Raw genomic sequence first — 22,577 nt, 5'->3', positions numbered from 1 at the left:
TTATAAAAAATAAATAATAATAAAATAATAATTGAATGTACCGCTGGGTTCATATCTTCAAGCACTCAATGTCAGCCAAGCCTCATTCACTCTCGCTACTAAGCATCATTAAAGAAAAATCGCGTAATCAGAGCGGGGATGTCTGCCTGTAGCGCCGTGCGCTGTAGCTGAAAAATCGAGGCTTTTAGTAACAAAGAACAAAACAAAAAACAACAAAAACGCGAGAAAAGTGACATTTAGAGTGGCTACTTCACAGAAGAGTGCGAGAGCTGCAACGATTGGATCGGGCGATAATCATCACAATAAAGCCATTAAATGCGTAAATTCCTACATGTGTGCACAAATGCAACCCACCATTCAAGAAGAGAGAGAAAGCGAGGGGGGAGAGAGAGTCCACCATCGCAACACCCCCTCCTTCCGTCCCCTCCACCACTCACAGAAACGGAATTAAAAAATCTTTAATATCTTTCCAGCAACTGGCCTCCATTGCTGCAGCGCTGAGCGCGCGCACACACGCCGACACTGTGGGCCTTTAAAGCGTCGCCAGAGCGGAAGGAGGAAAGTGATCCTCCGATTCAAGAGCGGCTTCTTTACACTGAAGGAAAAAGGGGGGAAACGGCTGGAGTGGATATGTTGAATGTATAGCGCTGCTCACATTGACATCGTGACAACACCAGCGCTGTCCGTGGATCTGTGCGAGTCGCTCTCCTGATTGTGTAATATCATTTTTTCACCCCCTTCCTGCAAAAGCGGCCGAACCTGCACCCGAGAGCGCAGGAGAGAGAGCAGCGGCAGAAGCAGCAGCAGAAGAAGAAGAAGAAGAAGAGGAGGAGGAGGAGGCGAGAGCAGGGGGATCACAGCCTTCATCAGAATTTATTTTTTCTTGTTATTACATGGCGCAAGGGCTATACAAACGGGACCGTCCTGGGTGTGATACTGCCACGGTGAATTTGGATATCCACGCAGCAGCAGCACCACCATCCTCCTCCATCCGCCGAAGAAGCACCGTGGGTTGCGACGGCGCCCACACCGACTCCTCATCCTCCTCCTGCCGGCTCCATGTCGAGTGATGGTCGGCTTGCCTTGCTGGATGCTCCCCGCTCTCTCCGGATCGTCGACCACCGAACCTCCTCTGACCGCAGACCCCCATTTTCGGCGGAAACCTTCCCAGAGCTATAGGGCTACATATGGAAACTGGGGATCAAAATTTTAGGAAAAAGGAAAATCTAAGCGGTTAATTTATTTTTTTAACTAATTTATTACTATTTTTGTTAGGTTTCGATCTGGTTTTGAGCGTGTGTGTTTCTTTGCGCCGGCTAATGAATTAATTTAGTCGTTGAGCCTTGATTTCCTCATTCCACCGGGTTGATTTGTGAGAAGACAGATTTGCTTTTAACCTCACAATAGGCTGTTATAAAACACGCAGGGAATCGCTTTTATTTCCTCTCGACAGGACTCGAATCGGTCCGTTTGTTTACTCTTCGCTGTCACCACTAATATGACAGATTTAGATTTTGTCCTTCGTTTCCTTCCCCAGTTTATTTTTACTAATAAAAGCCACTAGAATAATACTATTAATAACAACAATAGTCTTTAGAATAGCTCTCTTTCTGAATACTTACTAGTAAACGTAATGTTATAGCCTTTGACTAAAGCAACTTGTTGTAACAGACGTATTGAACTGTTGTACTTCAAACCTGCCATTACTCCAACACCGCACCCCCCACCCACCCAGCCGTCTCTTTGCTCCATTTGAGCTCGTGTAAATTCAGCTCAGTGCTTATAGCTGTGATCTCTACAAGTCAACGAACAGGTTGTACAAAATCAGCCTTGCTTGTCTTTTTAGGCTCCTCTTAGTTACCCCAGGCTTTAATTAACCAGTCATAGATCTGTGTTAATAATCACATTTGTAGCTTTTGTTTTCTTGCTGCAAGTGGCTCCAGTGCTGGGCTCCATCTGCAGCTCCAGGCCTGCTGAGGTGCTGTCATCCTCTGCATACCTAATTTTTCCACACATCTTTTTGGGTGTGAAAGTTAAAACAAACAGAGAGGAGAGACTTCACCGCCTCTTCCTCTCTCCCCCTTCTCTCTGCCATAGTTAGTTTTTTCTCTTGTTTTGGTCCTCACCCAAACGCAACCATAAGGTTCCTACCGCATCCTCCGCCTCCTTCTTCCCTCTCCTTCCGCTCGAGTATATCCCGTTTTTTCGGTTTGATTTGGTCCCGCAAATTTTCAAATATTTACTTCCTATACATCAAGAGGAAAGGGGGTCCCCCTTTCATGGAATGCGGAAACATGGGTCTGTTCGACCGCGGAGTCCAGATGCTGCTGACCACGGTGGGCGCCTTCGCGGCCTTCAGCCTCATGACCATCGCGGTCGGCACGGACTACTGGCTGTACTCCCGCGGCGTCTGCAGGAGCAAGTCCATGAGCGAGAACGAGACCAGCAAGAAGAACGAGGAGGTGATGACCCACTCGGGCCTGTGGAGGACGTGTTGCTTGGAAGGTAAGAGGAAAGTCGGTTCTTCTGTGGTGCTGTAGTGCAACATAAACTTTTCCAACGTGTTCATTTGCGTGCGTTTGAAGCCGCCCGCCCGAGAGGCCTCAGCACTGCCACGACACAAGTGTACTGTGGGAGGGGAACCTATTCTCTCTCTTTTTCTATGCTACTCAATGTAAATGAGATCCACTGCAGAGTTTCCCTGCAAAGGGTGTTTAAATGTGTGTCAAAAGCCAAACGATCTCTTAGGATACTGAATACGTCACTGACCTTCTTGGTGCCTCAAATGATACAATCTGATAGAAGGAAAGTAAAAATGCAACATGTGACCTGGCTGCTGCTTATGAGCTTATATGTGTTCTGCATTTATGGGGAAGGAGATTTCTACCTTATACCAAACAAATCAACGTGCTGTAAAGATCTGACACCATCATTTAGGTTTCATGTTCTAAATCTGTTTGAAATGAACTTCACTTTTTAGCACTTAGTTATGTTTTGTTGAAAAAGAAACAAAGAAATTTCACTTTTAGCCGAAATGACAAGTCCATTTTCCAGCAGGGTGAAACAGGTTTCTGTGAGGAAAACCCAAAGGACTACACGGATGTGCAGCTAATAGATGAGAACAATTCGGATTAGAATGAGTTTTTCTGAATTTGTGGATGGTTTCAGTTTTCATCTTTTTCATGAACAAACCAAAACTTATATCAGTAGAAATGGCATCTGCATCTTGCAATGGATCACAAGGTCAAGAAAAGTTAGCATGGATCCCAAAAAGTAGGCTTTCCACATAAATTCTGTCTAAAACTAATGTAACTCATTAAATCTCAGCAGTTTTGAGCTTTGGAAGAAACTGTTGTAACTTTTACCTGGTGTAAAATAAGCCCTTATATAAAAATCACGAAACTGAATTGCTGCACTTCAACGGTTAATTTTGGTGTTTAGCTCCTGCAGGCAGGCTGAATCAGGTTTCCGGTTGCATAAAAGTCACCCACACCAGTCTGGAATTGTTTATTCAGTCCGGCTTTAGAGTTTAAATAATAAATTAACAACACATTCACAGGCTGTAGGTGGAGATGAACCTTCATCATATATCACCCTGATATATTGGCATGCCAATAAGCTGGTCTAACCCTAATTAAAGGAAGCTGCAGGAGATCTGTACCTTTAAAGAGGATGTGACACCGGGGCAGCACGTTGGACAGAGCGTGAGGACCCAAAAGTCGAGATGCAGTCACATCTGTCAGCAGGCCTGACCTGCCTGACAACCCTGATGATGGCAGAGCTACCTTCGACCTCCCTGTGCCCGGTACTTTCTGAGATGTCAAACTGCCTCACGTCCTGAGTGCAGGTTTTCAGACGACCTCGAGTGTCTGCCCTGTCAGACGGCGGCGGCGTGTTTCCTGTCATGCCCCGGTGGAGGCGGTCGGTGCTGACTTGGAGTGAGGTGCTGTAACCTTGTGAGGGCACAGAGCGTTACAAATCTGTTCATCGTCTTAGCTGTGAGCCCCTGAAAGGCCTCAGTGGCTGACTTCATGCTCTTCTGCCCCCTGTGATAAGCAGCACCCTCTGTTCAAAGTTTAAGAAGAAGAAACATTTAAAGCCGCTATAATGAATATCTTTAAAATAACTATGATAAAATAGCAGTGCGAAAGAGGTCGCTTGTGGAGTAGGGATGAATTATTGACCAAATCTACAGCTTTCCTTGGCTTACAGAGCTTTAAGGAGAGTTTAAGGTCATTATTTAACTGTGGAGGCAGTGCACCTCCCTCTTTGATTTCTGCTCACTATGAAACAGCAGGTTGTAAGAGACTAAACAGAGGGCGAAGGTGGAGGAGACCAAAAACAGACCAAAAAACAGGAGTGGAAATTGAACATTTATTAGCTGGATACAAACTCAGATCCAAGTGATTTGGAGCTGGATGTGAAAATAAGAATCTTTTTGTCAACATCCAGTTAAAGACTGATAATATATTTAAAGAAAAAACAAATATGTTGCCACTTCAAATGTTTAGACACAAAAATGACATTTAAATGATGTGTGAAACAATGTGCTTTTGCTTTAAAATGAAAAAAATATATATATATATAAGATTTGTCATGTTTAAAAATTCTCCCTAGTTGTGTAAAATTGACATTTCTTTCATTTTTAGTAATCATGACAGGAACAAATTAGGAAGTCAGGGGACACTGCTATAATGCCACAGAGTCCCTGTAGGGAGGAGGTTGGGGTGAATGAATATCCGAACAAAACATTTAAATTAAATATGGCTGAACGTTTCCTGGTTTAAAACTATAGTAGAGTGCCTTGAGGCCATCATTGTTGTGATTTGGCACTGAATTTTACATGCCAGTCAGTTGAACATACTGAACGTTTCCTTGTTGAGTCTGATGATTTGCTGCTTTTTTGTCATAACTATTAAAGTCTGAATATAAAAGCAAATTAACAAGTATTTTATGCTTTTTCAGCAATTTCAAGGCAAAACTCTAAATAACCTGGAGCACAAAAATAATCATTAATTGCAGGTCTGCTAAAAAAAAAAATAGACATGCCCGATATGCAACAACGGAAATATGTCACTCTGAAAATGAAACGTAAGGTAAAGAACAAGGAGTGTAATGGTATTCAAGTCATGCTGCTGTTCCTGTTAATGAGATTCAATACATTTACCCTTAAAAACACCTTTATTTGGTGCACAGCCCTTCTTCCGATCACAGCATTGACACCTCAGCTGTTCCCGAGAAGCTGCTCAGGTGCTGGGATCAGAAAGCTGCGGTCTCACCAACACAGCTCGAGATGTGAGGCAAAAGAGCTCAGCTGGCCTTCACCTGATAAATAAGAGGAATAACACTAAACACTGATACAGTGATTATATTAGTCGACATAGGATCACAGTTACAGCTGGAGTGTAATTGTGACAGTGACTGGCTTTTATCCCTGCCAGGCCATTATTTAATTGGCAAACAGAACAGCACGGAGTCAAGATGAGAGCAAAAAACATCACACTTAGACTCGCTGTGCGCGCATGTGTGTGTGTGTTCCTTTTGCATTAGCACAATGTGCTTCTTCCTTTGAATCCAGGATCAAAATGGCAGGAAATAAACCCAGATTTGTCATTTGTGATTCATGAATGATCCCCGGCCCAGAAGAGGCAGGGGAGTGGAAAAATGGGGCCACTGCATTTACTCAGCGGGGTCAGATTCATTTAAATTCTAATTCAAATGACTTCCTGCTCAGGAAATTGGGTCTTAAAAAGCGAGTACATTTAATTATAGGTAGTTTGAGCAATTTTATACCAAAAATTGTGAGGGGGAAATTGAAAAATAGGAAAATATAGAGCGGATGCAGCTGGAGAGAGGCAGCGATAAGCACCAAACCCTGCCTTGTTTCAGCACATAGAGAGTCAGGAGGAGAGATATCAAGTTTACATTTCAGATGTTAATTAGGCTTCAATTTGTAGCTCCGCTCTATTAAATCAAAGTGCCAAGACGGATAGTATTCACGGTTCCCCGGTTCCTCTAAAGTGAGCTGGTGATCAGGCAGCGGCTGAGGCTGCAAATAGTTGAAGTGGTCGCTCCATCCTCCTCGCAGCAGTGAATGCAGACTGTGTGTTTGGCAGCTCGGTATCCCACACATTCTGCTTACTGAGTGTACGCAGGTAGGCGACCGTTTGTGTTTGTATAACAGCTACAGAAGAAGAGAACCTGTGAAAAAGCAAAATGGGAATACCCACACTGGGTGCACCTCGACCTCTGCTCCGCTCACTGCTTGTCAGAGAAACAGAAAAATCTTTCTCCTGTGGATCTACAGAAAACTGATCATTTACTTTCCCTCAGTATAAAACCGTGCAAGTGTGCTTTGGAGGTTTGCGCTGGGTAAAACACAGAATATCTCGTATTGATTTAGCAGATGTTCACTTTTCCTTTCTAAAGCTGAAATAACTGATCAGTCAACGCTGTTTGTTGCACATTTTAGGATTTGCTGCTTTTCTTTCTCAGAAATTGATTTGAACTGTTGTTTCAACAAATCGGCTTCATATGAAAATTGAAAAAATGTCACAACTTTCTCTCAGTGAGCAAAAGTGACACCAAAATGAGGCAGAAATGGAAGCTGCCATCTTGCACTGATGACTGGAAGACATTGTTCAGACTTTGGTGGGTTCAGGGGCATTTAAAGAAATGTGGAAATCACATGGATAACAGTTATAACAGGATGCCATATGTGATTTTCCATCACTAAATCTTTCTCAAAAACAACAGCAAGTTGTGCAACAGCATTTAAAATGATTTTTTTTTTTTATTTCTGGAGGAACTAATTTTTCCGTTTATTATGACACCGCATAATTTGCATCCAGAGCTTTTGCAGTAGCAACTTGGGACGCATTGAGCTAAGAGTGACGGAAAGCGGTTATTGCTAATAGTTTTCTAGATGCTGGCATTTACTGAGTTTTACAATATCTATAAAATAAATGTATATATAAATCTATAAACATTTCTATAAAACTGTTACTTTTTAGGTCACATGTGTTGTGAAGGTTTTGTGTTGTTGGTTTAAAGCTTTGACTTTTGTGTTGGCTTTAGTTCAGGATTCCTCTTTTGGTGTATTCATCACTGAGTTTGAGTTTGTGCAGCATTATCTGAGCACTGGTTTCTGTTTAGGCTCATGCCTCTAGTTTTCAGCTGTACCTCCCTCCCTTAGTTGCATCTTTGTGGTGCAGTGTTTCTTTGAGTCAGTCTTGTTAAGTGTGAGTTTTCTTGTTTCTGTGTTTAGTCGTGTGTATTTTGCTTCAGTATTTTTGGCTTCCTGTACTACTTTTCTTTTCTTGGATGTTTTGTTTTGGTTTTAACTTCTTGCCTGTCTGATCGTGCTGATTACATCCACCTGTGTCTTGTTCTCCTCCTGTTTCTGATCCTGTCTGTTGTCCTCTTTGGTTTTGTCCCTTCAGTTTCTTTGTTCCTTATCACTGTTCCCACCAATGGGTCTGTACTTCCGTTTGGAATTGCTCACCTTTGGATTCTGTTTTTTGTACTTAACTTTGACTGTGTGGCTTTACTTACTGCTTGAATAAAACCTTTCTTTTATGAATTTGGATTCACCTTTAAACTGACTCTGAACAACGTAAAGTTCAAGAGGCTGAGGGCAAAGCCTCAAAACCACATCTGCAGGCTCTATTTCACTACTGCTCACAAGCATTTATGTCAGCCTTACTTACAAATGATCTCATCATATCAGCAACGTGATGTGATCATGGTGTATCTTCATAGTTAATGCTTTATATTTTGGACCTAATATCATTTGAGTAAATAAATAGATTGGTAATCAATAAGTAAGGCAAATTTAGTCAAATCGTGCCGGTGCATTTATCAATATGCAGGCTGAGTTTTTCATCATGTGGCCAACAATTTCTCAAACATGTCTGCAGGTAGAAGAATTTTGTGTGTTTCTGTGCTTTTGCAAGAACATGCACATAATACAAAACTTTATGCCTCAGATATAGGACCCTTATTGTCAACTGCAAAATTCCTCATGGATATGACTAAAGTTCAAACGGAATGCGTCACTCTGTTCAAAGCTCTCTGGGGATGGATCACTTGCTGTCACATTCCTGAGATGTGATTGGTTCCAGGGACATCAGATGATTTCTGTTGGACCCCCTGAGGAGATCGTTTTAACTGGAACAATGTCATAATCAGCCAGCACATTACAGCACAGTTACCAGTTATGTCATCGCACGGATAACACAAGCTGCAACGAAGAGTAATAATTGATCAGTTGTTTTAGCATCTAACTCTTTTTTTTAAGCAAACCGTCACTTTTTCCATCTTTCCTATTCAATAAATCAACTGCTTTCATGCTTTTAGGATAAAGCAGCTCTAGAAACAGGACCATCATCATGCTTCAGGAGGTTTCTAGGACTAAAAAGTGCCTTTGATGGCTTTATTTTGAGAGAAACATCCGATTCTTTTATGCACTGCAAGTCTAGAAAACTTTCAGTATTAGTGTGAAAATACTAATCTGAAAAATACTAAGTACTATTTCTTAATATAGCTCTTGATCACTTAAATGAAAACACATTAACGTGGCACAATTTTAGGAGTTTCCTTGAAAAGGTTTAAATTTTTATTTATTCTGTGTCCGTCTTCCTTCAGTTTTTTGATCCTCTTGTCAAATGTTTTATTAGTTTAGGTGAACCTGGGGCTTTAATCAGTCCACACTGAACAGTGGCTTAATTTTCTTTTTAGTTGTTTGATTTTATCTAGACATTACTTTAGTTCTTTTTGGTCCTTTGCCATTCAGCCTTAAACCAGCATTAAAAGTCCAGTGACTGCGGTTCCACATACACACAGATGTGGTTGCACACAGTGTGGGTGCAGAGAGAGATTCAGCTGGTGAAGCATGAACGGTGCAGAGTAAACATGTGTGATGCGGATGAATTGGTCCCTGGAGGCCGCCGCTCCTCCGTCCTATCTGGGACGTCTGTAAAAAAGCCGCCTCTGCTCCTCCCTCCTCGTGCACGTCGCTCGTAATCTGAGGCATTCGTCTTCATTACAGCGCCACCCTCCGGCTCTACCGTGGCTTCAGGATGAGGACACAGTTTAGGAAGAGACGTTGGAGAGAAATGGTGCACTTCATGATGAAAGAGGGCCACATTTTTCTTTTGTGCCTGGACCTAAAGCAGTGAGACTAATCTAAGTCTTTCTAGCTGTGTCCAAACCACAAAAGCTAAAATACAATAACTAACTAAGCTGTGAAAGTTTTTTCACTTAGTGTTCGCTTCTTCCAGGGTTTACACCGCCTCTCGCCCTTTGAGAGCTGGCACACACTCCAACCTGCTACAACCCTTAAACTGGATAAGCAGAAGAGAATGGTGGGATGGATGGATGGATGCTTTTTCATCTAATCATTTGACCTATGATTTATGAAATTTCAAAGAAATACCCTTTATATTCTAAAGTCCCAGTTGGTGTCCTTAAATTTCCTGTTTTGTCTGAATCACAGTCCAAATCCAAAAGAGATCAGGTTCATTCTTGTTGCATAATGTTGCAGGTAAAGAAAATATATTTAGAATATTTGTAGCATTTTTAAACAAGACTTTGAACCTATGTTGTTTGTGAGTCTGTACATGCTCGCAACATTAATATCTTTAGCAGGTAAAATATCAACCTGTTCATCATTCTAGCACAGCCTATGTTGAACCTATATTATCAGGGAAACATAAATATGTTTCACAAAAGCGTTTTTGTGCCAATTCACCCAGCATCTGTTGAGATCAAGTAGCATCCTCTGGGGATGAAGGCCATCGCAGAGGTGCAAAAAAACTGCTGTTGAGGCTGGCTCCGAAAGAGAGTCATCCCTAAAGACCGTGTTAAAATGTCCAACTTTATAGCAGAGATATGCATGTGTACAAAAACAGGGCATTTTTTTGTTATGTTGTTCTTCATGGCGGCTGTGTGGGGGCAATTTCTTTAAATTCACTGATACAGGCAGCTGTAGAGTATAGCTGCTGGCTAGGCTTCAACTGAACTTCAGTTTAACACACACTTTGCTAACATGTTAGCTACTAACAGTCAATCCAAAAATGATCACATCTGTCTGCAGAAAAGCACCAGAGCAACATCTGTAAAACCAGGTTAGCCATAAAGGTATGCAGAGTTATCAAATCAGGGAGGTGACATTTTTACAGCCGCTTATAGTCGAGGCATCAACCAACTGATCTCCGTCATGGGTTATTAAAATGTATCCAGTGGCTGATCATTCAAATGGGTGCATATTAAGTTGGCTGTGGCTGAAATGGTAGAGAAGGGCATCCTCTGATCACAGAGTTTATTGTTCTATCATCCCCAAGTGTAAAATTGGCCCTTAAATATCTGTGCTGCCAGATGTGTATGCGCTCGTGTGTACTCATATTGCTAAGGTGCTACATATATACTACCCAGCATGCTTGAATTTTGTGCTGCTACTCAGGTTTTTTTCATAAGGGCTCTAAAGAGTCAAAGGCAACATGTGGGTGTGTCTTTTTGTTGTTATGTTAAGAGGTGACGTACTATAGGAGACTTACACAGCTCCTGTCCATCACCCCAGATCACAGTTCACGATTCCTGCCTCATGATTTTATGTATTTGTATGTGGGAGTATCTGTGTACTGCACATTGGTGCATCTGAAAACACATGTGGGAGTCATTTCTGTGCATATTGTGCATGTTTGAATAGTGATGTTTGTGCTCAGTGCATAACAGAGAGGCAGGATGAGATAAAAGAAGATAGCAGTGCAGAGTGGCAGAAAAGAGCAGGATTAGTCTCATAGTCCAATCAGATAAGGATTACCCAGCTGGAGCATGCCCACCCAGGCTAATGCTCTGGCCCTAAAGTGGCATTACACTGTATTATGACACCGATCCCCTGTACGTACAGCTGCATGGGACGGATTACAGTTACAAGTCGAGGGCAGCGTAGATGGAAGCAAATACGGCCACTTGTTGGAGTAAAAACTGAGCCCCCTCTCCTCCGACAGTATCGCTGCTCTGGGCTGCCTCCCCCCTTCATCTGATAACACACTGTGTAAAGTGACTGAGCTCTATTGCACTGCACTGTCAATGCTGTGCAGCCGGCGATGGATGGGCTTCATTTTGCCCTCACCGGAGCTCCGCTGAGACAGCACACAGTCACTGACGAACATGACTATTTTATTGGTCTTCACCTTGCCCTCTTTATTGCCCACTAAGGCCAAATTACAGACCAGACATTATCAGATTAAGCCCGGGCTGCAGACAGTCTAAGAACAGTGCAGAACTCTGGCCTTTGGCTGTGATGCCGTTAAGGCTGTCGTTTATAATTCTCACGGCTACAACCAACAGACTCAGATATCAGTGTAGAGTTTATTGATTACGTGTCTGGTTGAGATCATTAGACAAATATAGTCTGTCTTCAGTTTATATTAAACCTGATGTCTTTATCTTTTGTTTCAGATTGCTTTAAGTCTGCTTGGTTTGTCCTTACTTCTGGGACCAACATTTTTAAGTTTGCTTTACTCCCGGGGTCAAAAACTCATAACAGTGCAACAACTTAACAGAAAATAGGCCCAAAATGGGATCCAAATAAACACAAAGTAGCATCCAGAGAAGTTTTCTTCCAAACAACATTTGGAACAGAGTCTTGTTGCTAGCAGCGGTCCTTTAACTCTTTGCACCATGGAGGTCACTGCACCGAGACCAGACTGATGAGAATTAAAGAGGCTGCCTATTACTACTAAGAAATTGTTCTCCAGCGAATGAACCCTTGTACACTTGTAAGACTTTTGTTTGGTTTTTTTTTGATTGGATATATTTGCCTTATTTAGTAATTAAAAATAATTCCTGATTTGCAGGTATTAATAATGAATATTTAAGGTGGTATTTTAGCTGTCAAGTACTTTGTCACAGTTATGTAAAGGAGCTGTGTTATCACTTACCTGTCACTTACCTTTCCAGAAAGTCTTTGATATAGCACCAGAACCAGCTCTTCACCTGCTGCAGGTTCTGGTTAGAGCAACCGTCTAGCATGCAACTCCAGAGCAGAATAAACACTTCAATCCACAGCTGTAGTCTGAGATGATGGATTTCAAGTTCAGCTGAGTGACTGTGTGGAGAGGGTGCTCAATGATTGAAGGCTGCCACAATCGACTGTGGTCAGCGAGACACCCAGCAGGGAAACACAACACAGCAAAGGTGTGGACAGAGTGTGGCAAATCAGTTTCAATCACTGTCCTGGACCAACGAAGGAAAGCTGTAAATAAATAACGCTAACACGAGCAGCCAATTATACTTTGGCAGCAGACAGACAAAGTTTGGTAAACACTGTCCCCGCCTCACCCTACTGCCTGAACTCTTTCTGCACTGACTCCACTCACAAGTTCTCCTTCTTCATGGAGGTGAACACTGCATCTGTCCATGTTTTGTTAACCAAGAGAAGAAAACCCATAAACATAACCACACACAAAGCATTTCGATAGCTTAACACTTGTAGGGAAGTTTTATTGCATTTACAGTGCTGAAAATACGCAAGCCAACTTAGTATAATCTGCTATCATATAAACTGTATGTAACACAGTATTGTGACATATTTCTGTTGTGCTTTGGAGATCCAAAGCACAAAATACAATCGTAAAATAGAAAAAACTGAATTTTACGTGCTAGAAACAGTAAATAACTCATATGTTATAAATATTAATTTCGTGAAATACAAAACAAATTGAAAACAAATGTATTGAATAAATAAGTAATGGGTTAAAAGTAAGTTAAGCAATTTCTAAGAATGAACAAAATGTGGTTAGACTGATGTTTAAAGCTACATTTTAGACACCTTAATTTTAAAAAGCTAGCTTAAAAAATACATTTCCTTCCCAGTAAATCAAAGTTTGAAAAAGCATTAGTGCTGAACAATGATAGAACCAAACACATCCATCATCAGTCTTATTATTAGCCATGTCGATCATTACATATCCCCTCTCATTCTCAGACAGATCCCTCGTAATGAGAAAAACATTTATCCTGAATTATGGCAATCTCGATTGAACCACGGAGGTTTAAAGCACACAGCAGACATCATTCTGATTCCCTCCTTGTACATTAATAGTGATGGCTCTTTGTGAAGCTGCATTCGGCTGTCCTGATGAAGTCTCTGAGATTAGATGGACAGCCAGAGGAGTGTGATGGCACGGTAATTGGTTTAGTGTATGATTAATGCCTTGGATGGCTTTGATCAATGAGAGAGGGGCTGTAAACTTCGGTAGCACTCTCCCATAAATGCTGTCGCCCTCTTTGCATGGAGATGCCCCCCACCCACCCGTACTCCAGATATGCGCTTTAGCTACAAATTAGGAAAAAAGTCAACTACAAAGCATTAATGACGGGACATGCTTTGAGGAGGAGAAACATCAGTTATTAACCGCTCTGACCCCCAACACCTCCTCGTCCTCACAGCCAGAAGGGCTGCATGTGTGTTTCTGTGTGTTGTTGCCACGTGATATTTTTTAGCTGCAGTTGGTCCTGTTGGGTGGGGTCTATCTTTATCCTACATGACCAGAGAACAAATCGATATGAAACATACCCAGGGCCAATCTTTGTGTAAGCAAACTGTGTGGCACCACAACTGTGGAACCACGACTGCTGGCCGTCTGCTCCTAACTCCACATATTTCCATGACAATTGGTAGGACATATGGATTCGAAACAGAAGCCACCTCAAATCTGTATTTTTAATAAAGATTCTGATCAACATCTGCTGGTGTAAGAATTGTACTGTTACCACAACATTGCATTGATATGCTCTCAGATTAAAAGCACTTTATGCAGAGATGCATAAAGAACTGCTGATTATAATCCTTTAAGCTTCCCAATGACGATGACAATGATGAAGGTGGATGAGTAATAATAATGTGGCTTGAAATATCTCTGTGAACATTTAAAAACAACCAGGCAGTGTTTCAAACTCTAAGTAAAAACTTTAAATTCTGGGAATTTATTTCAGTGTGAGATGAGAAAACTGATGTCATGCTCATGTGAGTGGAGCTTGCTTTTAGTCTCCAACAGCATCAAATACTAATGTTTTGTCAGATGTTCACAGAATCACAGAGAAACACTAAAGGTGAGCTTGGTGTGAGAGCTGTGATCCATCAGCTGCAGCAGCAGGGAAACAGATAGGGTGTTGCTTCCACCTCGTCATGTATGGATGCTTCTTTGGGACCCCCTGACTTTTAAACTCACCGGGTACCACTAAACATCATCTTTTAACATGCACGAGTACGGCTGCTCCCAAAGAATACATCCTGGTAAACAAACAACTGATTAAAATATAAACAGGCTTTGTTGATTTTTCGAGCAACATGACCGTTGGTGATGTTCAGCATTGCCGTGTCCAGTGAATTAGGATAACTTGTGCGTATCACACTTTTCTAAACAAACAGCAGTATTTGACACACTGTAATGTGAAAGCATGAGTCAGTATGGTAAATATGACACTATTGCCATTTGTCAGCTAGCTTAGCTTAGCATAAAGACGGTAAACATTGGGAAACTGGATATGTTCAAGGCAGCAAAATGACTCTGAATGCATCATAGCTTAATTTGTTTCTGCACAAGAGCTGCAAGGTAAAAGAAAGAGATATGTCTGACTAAGTGTTTGCAAAGCGCAACAGTTTCTTTTGCTAAGCTAAACTACCTGCCATTTGGCTCCAACTACAGATGTACACAAAAGATATCAAAATGTTTTCAGTTTGCAAAAAAATATTTGTGTTTTCATTTGCTGCAGCTTTTTAGAGTTGAATCTGTTTGCTTCAACTAATCATTGGGGGTTTTATGTGTCCATTTGGGTATGTTTTGGATATTTTAAGAGACATTATGCCAAAAATCCAACATTTAATATTGTGTTTTGGTGTCATAAACTGAATTTCTGTGGATTGCAGAGATTTTGAAGACAGGATAACATGAGTAAAAAGATTTTTTTTAAATTTTCCTTCCAAACAGAAAAACTCTGCAGTGTTTGGATATCGAGCACCAGCACAGTCAGACTTCTCAGCCATCATCGTTTATTTGATCTCAGCCGCTGTTTATTAAAGACATGTTATCCCCTTGAAAATGTAAAGTTTGCATGTTAAAGTGGCTTGAATAACCACTCGATTTTCAGTAGGATTGCACTCTGATTATGTAGAATTGATCCTCTTACATTGGAAGTGTAATTACCAGCAGGTCTATCTCTGACTCCATCGCAGTAGAGCTGCTCTCTGTTCCACCTCCTCGGCCATATCCTTAAGCTGTGGAAGCATCCCAAAGAGACCCTGTAGTAACTGATAATTAACTGCAGATACAATCCATTCATTTAAAGGAGGCACAATTCACTCTTTTTTCCTGCAATAGCACAGAGAAAGCAATCTTCCTTTTGATTAATTGGTGGTGTCCGTGGTGCAGTTCATTTGCAATCTATTACAGCGTATTTGCTTTGTGTCAGAACACAGCCCAAACACACTGCATCATCTCCGAGTTGGTTGAAGGTATGAAGCAGCGTTGGTCTGTTTGGAGGTTTTACCCCAGCTCAGTTTAGTACAGCCTGCTGATATTGATACTAATGTGATAACAATAACAATAGTGGCCATGACTGTGTAATGTAATTGTGTAATGGATATGCAGCATGAGGTAAGCATTCTGTTTTACCCACACTTGCACTGTAAGAGCTCATGTTCAAAGAAGTTCTCGTAAAGGTTTGGCAACTTCTTTACATGTACGTCGGCCTTTATGAGAATATTAGCATTCAGTTTAGTAGTTTTTAGTTCATTTAACTTTTTTAACTGTACAGCTCTACATCTGTATATCTTTATATGTCTATGTGAATAGCTAGACATGTAAATTATTATGATTTTTATCATTTTCATCATCTTTGACATGGAAATACCAAATATAAATTCCAAAAGTGTCTCTGATGCTCTCAGCTGAAGATTTGTTGATTCCTAATTTACTGTGAGTTTTGTACTGGCTAAAAAGAGTTCAATATGGACCCTTGAAATCTATCTTTTTCATAATTTGGCAAAAAAAAATTAATGTAGACTAATTTTTAAAAAATCACCCAAAGATTTTAAACAAGCGATTGAGACCAAAAACAATAAAAAATGCTTACAGAGGTCATAAATCGCTTGAACTGTGATATTCTGTATGATCTGGCAATTAGACGAATGCAGGTTTAAGACACTTCTGAATAGGTATCACTTTGACCCCCAGATTTAAAAAGTAATTCATTTAGAAGATGTCACAATTAGTAGTCATGTTCACAAAAGACCCAAAGACAGACAAAGCTGAGACAGACAGGCAGGTGGATAAATAAAGGAGCTTTAGTCGGGAACTTATGGATTAACAGAAAGTGCTTCACAGTGTGGGAGGAAAAGCCGATAAACTAACAAAATCCAAAAGAACAAAACAAATGTAGGGAGCCAGTAGGAGAAAACAAGGGATGCCTCCCCAATAGGAGGATGATGAGACAGCAGGAGAACTCACAGACTGTATACACACCGGGAAGAAGACGCAGGTGAACTTTCAAAAGGATTTTTTTACTAATAAGAAACTATAACTAGATTCCTGTAAATGTTACGCTTTCTCGTATCACTGCAGTATAAAGTTTCTACTAGCTCTCCTGGAAAAGTAGCTGCTAAGATGCTGTGGTTAAAAGGAATCAAAGGAATCATGGTATACAAAGAAACAAAGCAGCACTAAAGAAAGCAGACAGAGATGTTCCCACCTCTGCAAAGCCCTCTTAACACCCAGTGGGAGAGCTGCTGACACCTCTGCGACTATCACAGAAGTCTTGGACTGAGGTGATGGGAGGTCTGGGTCAGAGGAGGACGTACGGAGGTAACGCCAGTAGGGCAGTGCATGACAGATGGAGGAGCGAACACAGGGCAAACAAAGAGGGCAAGGAGGAAGTAAAAAGACAACATGATGCAGTTTCATAAGGTTACACAGGCAGAGAGGGCAAAGATGATCCAGTCCAAGTGGCCCTGCATAGTATTCAAAGTGTATATACAAGGCTTTATAGTGTATTTAGATATCACATGTCTTTGGCATTTGACTGTGATTGATTTGTTTTCTGTGCAACAATGCAAAGAGACTAGACAGAGTTGTAATTTCAGACAGACAGACAGACAGACAGACAGACAGTTGAGCCAATGGGATTGATTTCTCTTTTGTTTTTTATACTGCAGGACAGACGCAGTAACAGGTTGCTCGTTCTCACCCCTGGCCTCATTTTTTAGGTCACTTCAGTTATCAAACAACCCTATAACCCTAACTCTGTATCTTAGAGAAAAGTAAAATGGACCAAAAAGTTTTCGATGTATCTAAATAATGGTTTTCTTTGTTCTGTGACTGACGACACTTAGGAAACAATAACGACCACAAAAAAAAACTTAAAATGATATGTTCTGATTGGATAGGGTTGAGGTTGTTATTGAAAACAATAAATCTAGCTAACAGTATGACACAGTAAGATACTGAGACAAACTGAGGCCTTAAATACACAGTTAATCAAGAAAAGTGGACACAGCAGAGTGACGAGACACAGCTGAAACTAATTTTTTTTTTTTTTTTTTTTTGCCTGTCCCGTTTGGCTCTTTTGCCATCAGAATTATTGTCTAAAGGCGGATAAAAAAGATGCCCAACGGATTTACTTTACCAAATGGACCATCCCAGCCTTGCCGTAATGGTCTATTTGGTTCACCTTTTATTGTTTATTTTACTTTATTTTCACTTGCTAAATACAGGACAGATTTGACTGGGGAAAAGAAAGGGGAGAAAGAAAGAGGGAAAGAAAAACAGCGGGGAAGAGGGACGGGGATAAAGGGCAAAAAACAAAAACCACCAAAATAAGCAGACAAAAAATACATATTTCAATCACCTTGATCACCTGTTGAGAAAGAAAAAAGAGAAAACAAGCAGAAGAAAAAAAAGAGCAATATAATAAACAACATCACGATGATCTATGGCATAGGTGTCAAACTCTGGCCCGCGGGCCAAATTTGGCCCGCAGCCTAATTACATTTGGCCCTCAGCCTAATTACATTTGGCCCGCGAAGCCATACCAAATTATTATTAGAGCTGGCCTACTGGTATTATACAGCTATTATATATATTGTTTAGTATTAAGCTTTGCTTGTTCCATATTCAGTTTTTCAGAAAAACGTGTTTGAGTCCATAAGAAGAGATTCATTCTTAAATCTGGAGGAAGATTTATTTTTCAGTAAATATTAACGTTAGCCCGCGACTTTGCTCCAGTTTTGAATTTTGGCCCACTGTGTATTTGAGTTTGACACCCCTGATCTATGGGAATATAACACTAAATACTAAATATTAAACATTATTGTCCAGCACGTAAGATCAACAGTGTGCTTTGAAGTAGGAGCCAAAAAGGGTGTAGTTTGTGTGTGTGAGCACCCGTGTGTACACCTGTGAGCATGAGTGCGCTTGTATTTAAAAGGTTCCTTCCTGTAATGATCTGCTAGAGGGTGTGGGGGGCCACAGCCCCGTCCTCCAGGGCATGAAGCAGGTATGGAGGAGATCAAAACTCCAGACATCCAGAGGCCCTCAGAACACAAGAGACCAAGGTCTGTCAAATGGAATAAATTCTGTTCCTTCTAATATATGTTCTAAATATTTGACTCCTTTACCACTCCAATATGGAAAGTTTATCATATTATTGTTTTGTAATATGTCAGGGTTGTTCCAGATAGGTGTACGTCTGCATGGGATTAATGAAGACTCCGTCAATTTTAGAAACTCCCACCATGCTGTCAGAGAAGAGCTGATGCTGACGCTTTTGAAGCATTCATGTCGTTGGATGTTTGAGCTGATAAATGGTAGGTCTGAGATCTCTAGATTATTGCAAAGTGCTTGTTCTACATCTAGCCAAAGTTCGTCTAAGAAGGTATGTTTTAGCCATCCTGAGATAAACTGAAGCCTGTTGGCTAAAAAGTAGTGCTGAAAGTTAAGTAGTTCTAATCCTCCTTTATCCTTGGTCTTTTGTAGTGTTTTTAAGCTTATACATGGGGGTTTATGTTTCCAAAGGAATTTGGACATATATGAATCGAGAGATCTGAACCAATCTTGTGGCGGTTTAGTTGGGATCATTGAGAATAAATAATTTATTTTTGGTAAGATCATCATTTTTATAGCGGCAACCCTTCCCATGAGTGATATGGGTAAACATTTCCAATCTAGCCAGATCATCTTCTACTTTCTTTAAAAGTGGGATATGGTTTATTTTTGTTAGATCTGCAAGCTTGGGAGAAACATTAATACCTAAATATTTTATATTTCCAGATTGCAGTGGTGTAGAAGAGGAATTATGGAAGGAGCAATTAATCGGAAGGACTGTAGATTTTGACCAGTTAATTGAGTAATCTGATATTCTTGCAAAAGAGTTTATCAATTCAATCACCCCAGAGATATTGGTTTGTGAGTTTTGGAGAAAAAGTAACACATCATCCGCATAAAGGCTGATTTTATGTTCCACGTTCTTGCATTTTATGCCCTTAATTACTGTATTCTGTCTAATTGCTGCTGCTAGTGGTTCAATAAAAATTGCAAACAGTGAAGGGGAGAGTGGGCATAACTCAAACTCAGAGCACTAAACAGCCCAGGACCATGACAACTGTATTCAATTTGATTGTCTCAGTATCTCCAATCCCTTTAAGCCACCTTTCTTCTGATTGGGTGGCCCTTTAACCCCATAAGGATATCCAAACTCACTGACATCATTCATAGCCAAGAGTAAAGCTCTTGTCTTTCATTTTCACACAATCCGAACTTAATGTTTTATATATATAATGGTATATATCTGACAGAGAAACAGGAAAAGCGCTGTATGTTCATCGTCATCCTGGATGTTTAGGATGATGATCTGCCTGGAAAAAATATTCTCAAATCTTCAGTAGCAGCACCTCAGCATTGAGGACAACATGAACAGTGTTCATCTCGGTGCATAAGCAGTATTTAGAAGAATTTTGAAATGGTAACTGGAACACTGTGACATGTGCAAAAAGTGAAAACTATGTCCTGCTTTCATCTTGTTCAGTAACTAGCTGACCTCTGGCGCATCTCTTCAGTGCTTGTTCAGTGATTGTTTTAAACACAATCTTTCTGCAGCTTGAAAACAGCCATTTTTTTTCTTTTCACATTAATACAGTGGGCATGAACAAGAACAGCACAGAAATTAACCTGCTTGAAGAGTTTACACGGTAGCATTTGCACCCCTCTGAAATCAGGTTGCTACTGCACACACTAAGACCTCAATAAGAATAAACGGGGTCGTTATTATTCCACGTGAGTTTTAAAAATGATTATAATGGGATTGCAGGGTTTTCATGTTAACCTGTTCAATAACACTTCTGCTCTAAGTCAGAGAAATAAAGCACACATACTAAATATTCCATGCATTTTGCACTTTGTGTCAAAAAAATGTTGAAAGTTCTCTCTCCTATAGCTGTAAAACATTTAAAGAAAACAGTTTTCTGCTCGCTTTACACTCGCTTAATTTTTTTCCCAAAAAATATATGGTTATTTTAATTATTTTTAACAAATTTTCACTTTTTTAGGATAAAAAAAAAACTTCTCTTAAGCAGCCACGCTTACACAGTAGGTTTGGGTCCGTCGTCGTGCCCTTTGGTGGCCATGTTGGAGCGAAGCCCCCTGAGGCTGCCCGCCTGCCTTAGAGGACATCAGAGCTGCCTGTCAGTGTGACACTGCTCAGATGGCCATGTTTACTGCACTCCAGAGTGAGTATTTACTGCAGTCGACAGGGCTGGCAGACCCCACTGTCACAGCAAATGGTGCTGTTGGGAAAACAAACATTTGTAATGAGACTGTGTCTGTCAATTGAGGCTGCGGAAAACCACTTCAGTCCAAAACACGAAGGAGAAGTTACGCTTCAAGTTTAAACCGGGAGCAGGGCACGTTCGACATCCTTGGTTTCGTTTTGGTGCATTTTGGGCCGATGCTGAACGTGACCTGACTCTCATTAATTTAGATGCTGTTGGTTCTACCAATCGCATGTCGAGCCGGAGCAGCTTGACGGAGTGACTTGGGTCCTTAACCTGAAGGATGATGATTTAATATGCTTCCCACGTGAAATGATGTAAACCTGGTGTCTGGGAAAGGCTGACACATGATTATTCATGTCTGTGGCGGTATGTACTGTGACTCCAACGCTTCCACAAAGCCTCAGCTGAACTGCTGACGATGCTGCTGATTTTTGCTGGGATAAAAAAGACCGTGCCTCACTAATCTCCAGATCAGAGCGAGTCAGGGAATTTGTCAAAAATGAAGCTGCTGCTGTTATCATCGCTACATCCTGATGTGGGCAAGGATAAGGTGTTGCTAAGTCCACTGAAGAAGATGATGTAATTTCCAGTGGAGCACACTTATTTTCTCCTCCCCCCTCTCTTCTGGCCTATGTTCGTACATGTGTGTGTGTGTGTGTGTGTGTGTTTGTTAACGTGTGCGCGTGTAGGCATGTATGGGAGCGATCACCTTCATGTCTCTGTTTCCCTCAGAGCAATAAGAAACAGAATGAATATTTAATGAGGAGCAGCGTGGCTTCTCTTTGCTGTGTCAGATCACTTTCCAGGACAGGGAGTCTCTCATGATCATAGCAGCATGCATACAGGCAGCCCAGAGTGTGAAAAGTCACACACATATCCACACAAAATCAGACTTTCACCTGGAAATAACTACAGTTGTCATGTAGAGTCTGACTGCACATGCATGTTTTGCTCCCTTCTTTATGAGTGACACTGTGTCTTACAGTTGTGCTTCTGTAACCAGCCTTTTTATTTTGTGTGTCACACCATTACATCATCACAGCCAGGGCCGACGCTGTGCCGGTCTTTAGGATGACGGCATGAACAAGTTGTGAAAATGAATCTATTATTTACCCACAGTGCTCTTCATACCGCTCGCTGCGGGGCAGCTTGGCCTGCGAAGTCATCTCACTATGCCTTAGTATTGAAAACCACACATCTGGAAATAAAATGAAAGTAAGAACCTAAAGGGCTCCTCTTTTCAACCCAAATGAATGAACTGATCATTGAACGAAATCAAATCGTCTTTGCCATCATTGGTAGCGTGCATATTTCAGTGAAATTAAGACTGTAGGCTACAGAAATGTACACAGCCACTGAAATACTTTTACATGTTGTAGGTGTGTGGTCACCAGGAATAAGACATGAACAGTCTTACTCTGTATTTTTTATTTAATTTCAGGTATAAGTATGGCCCTCAAAAGTGTAGCTTCACAATCTTCAGCTTTTTGGTTTTAAGCAGGACATAGCAGATCATTTATCAAAATTCTTATGTGTTTCCGATTTTTATCTCATTTGGTACACAAATGAGCCACTACAGGCAAAACACATTCCTTCATATAATTCCCACTGTCTGTTATTTTTAATATTTTATTCAGATTAACCTCTTAAAACTATGCTGTTGTTCTTTGAAGGCCTCATTCTGAATGAAATTGTCCACCATTTGAAAGCATAAAACTATGTGATCCGACACTTTTTAAGACAGAGC

General features: G+C 40.9%; 1 protein-coding gene across 1 annotated transcript in view; it reads left to right on the top strand.

Annotated features, from left to right (window-relative positions):
- Positions 1-291: 291 nt before the first annotated feature.
- Positions 292-22,577, top strand: part of cacng2a (calcium channel, voltage-dependent, gamma subunit 2a) — an 84,611-nt gene continuing 62,325 nt past the window's right edge. Inside the window, exon 1 of the mRNA XM_086290073.1 lies at positions 292-2,505. Within this exon, the coding sequence (XP_086146199.1) occupies positions 2,280-2,505 (226 nt within the window). The 5' untranslated portion in view covers positions 292-2,279. The remainder of the gene's footprint in view (positions 2,506-22,577) is intronic.

This window comes from Aulonocara sp. 'chitande type north' Nkhata Bay, linkage group LG4 (assembly GCF_057382095.1).
Source record: "Aulonocara sp. 'chitande type north' Nkhata Bay isolate Kocher_YH1m ecotype deep benthic linkage group LG4, A_spYH_male_GT1.1, whole genome shotgun sequence".
Lineage (NCBI taxonomy): Eukaryota > Metazoa > Chordata > Actinopteri > Cichliformes > Cichlidae > Aulonocara > Aulonocara sp. 'chitande type north' Nkhata Bay.
Note: the sequence above shows the minus strand (reverse complement) of the source record. Positions and strands in the feature narration are given on the sequence as shown.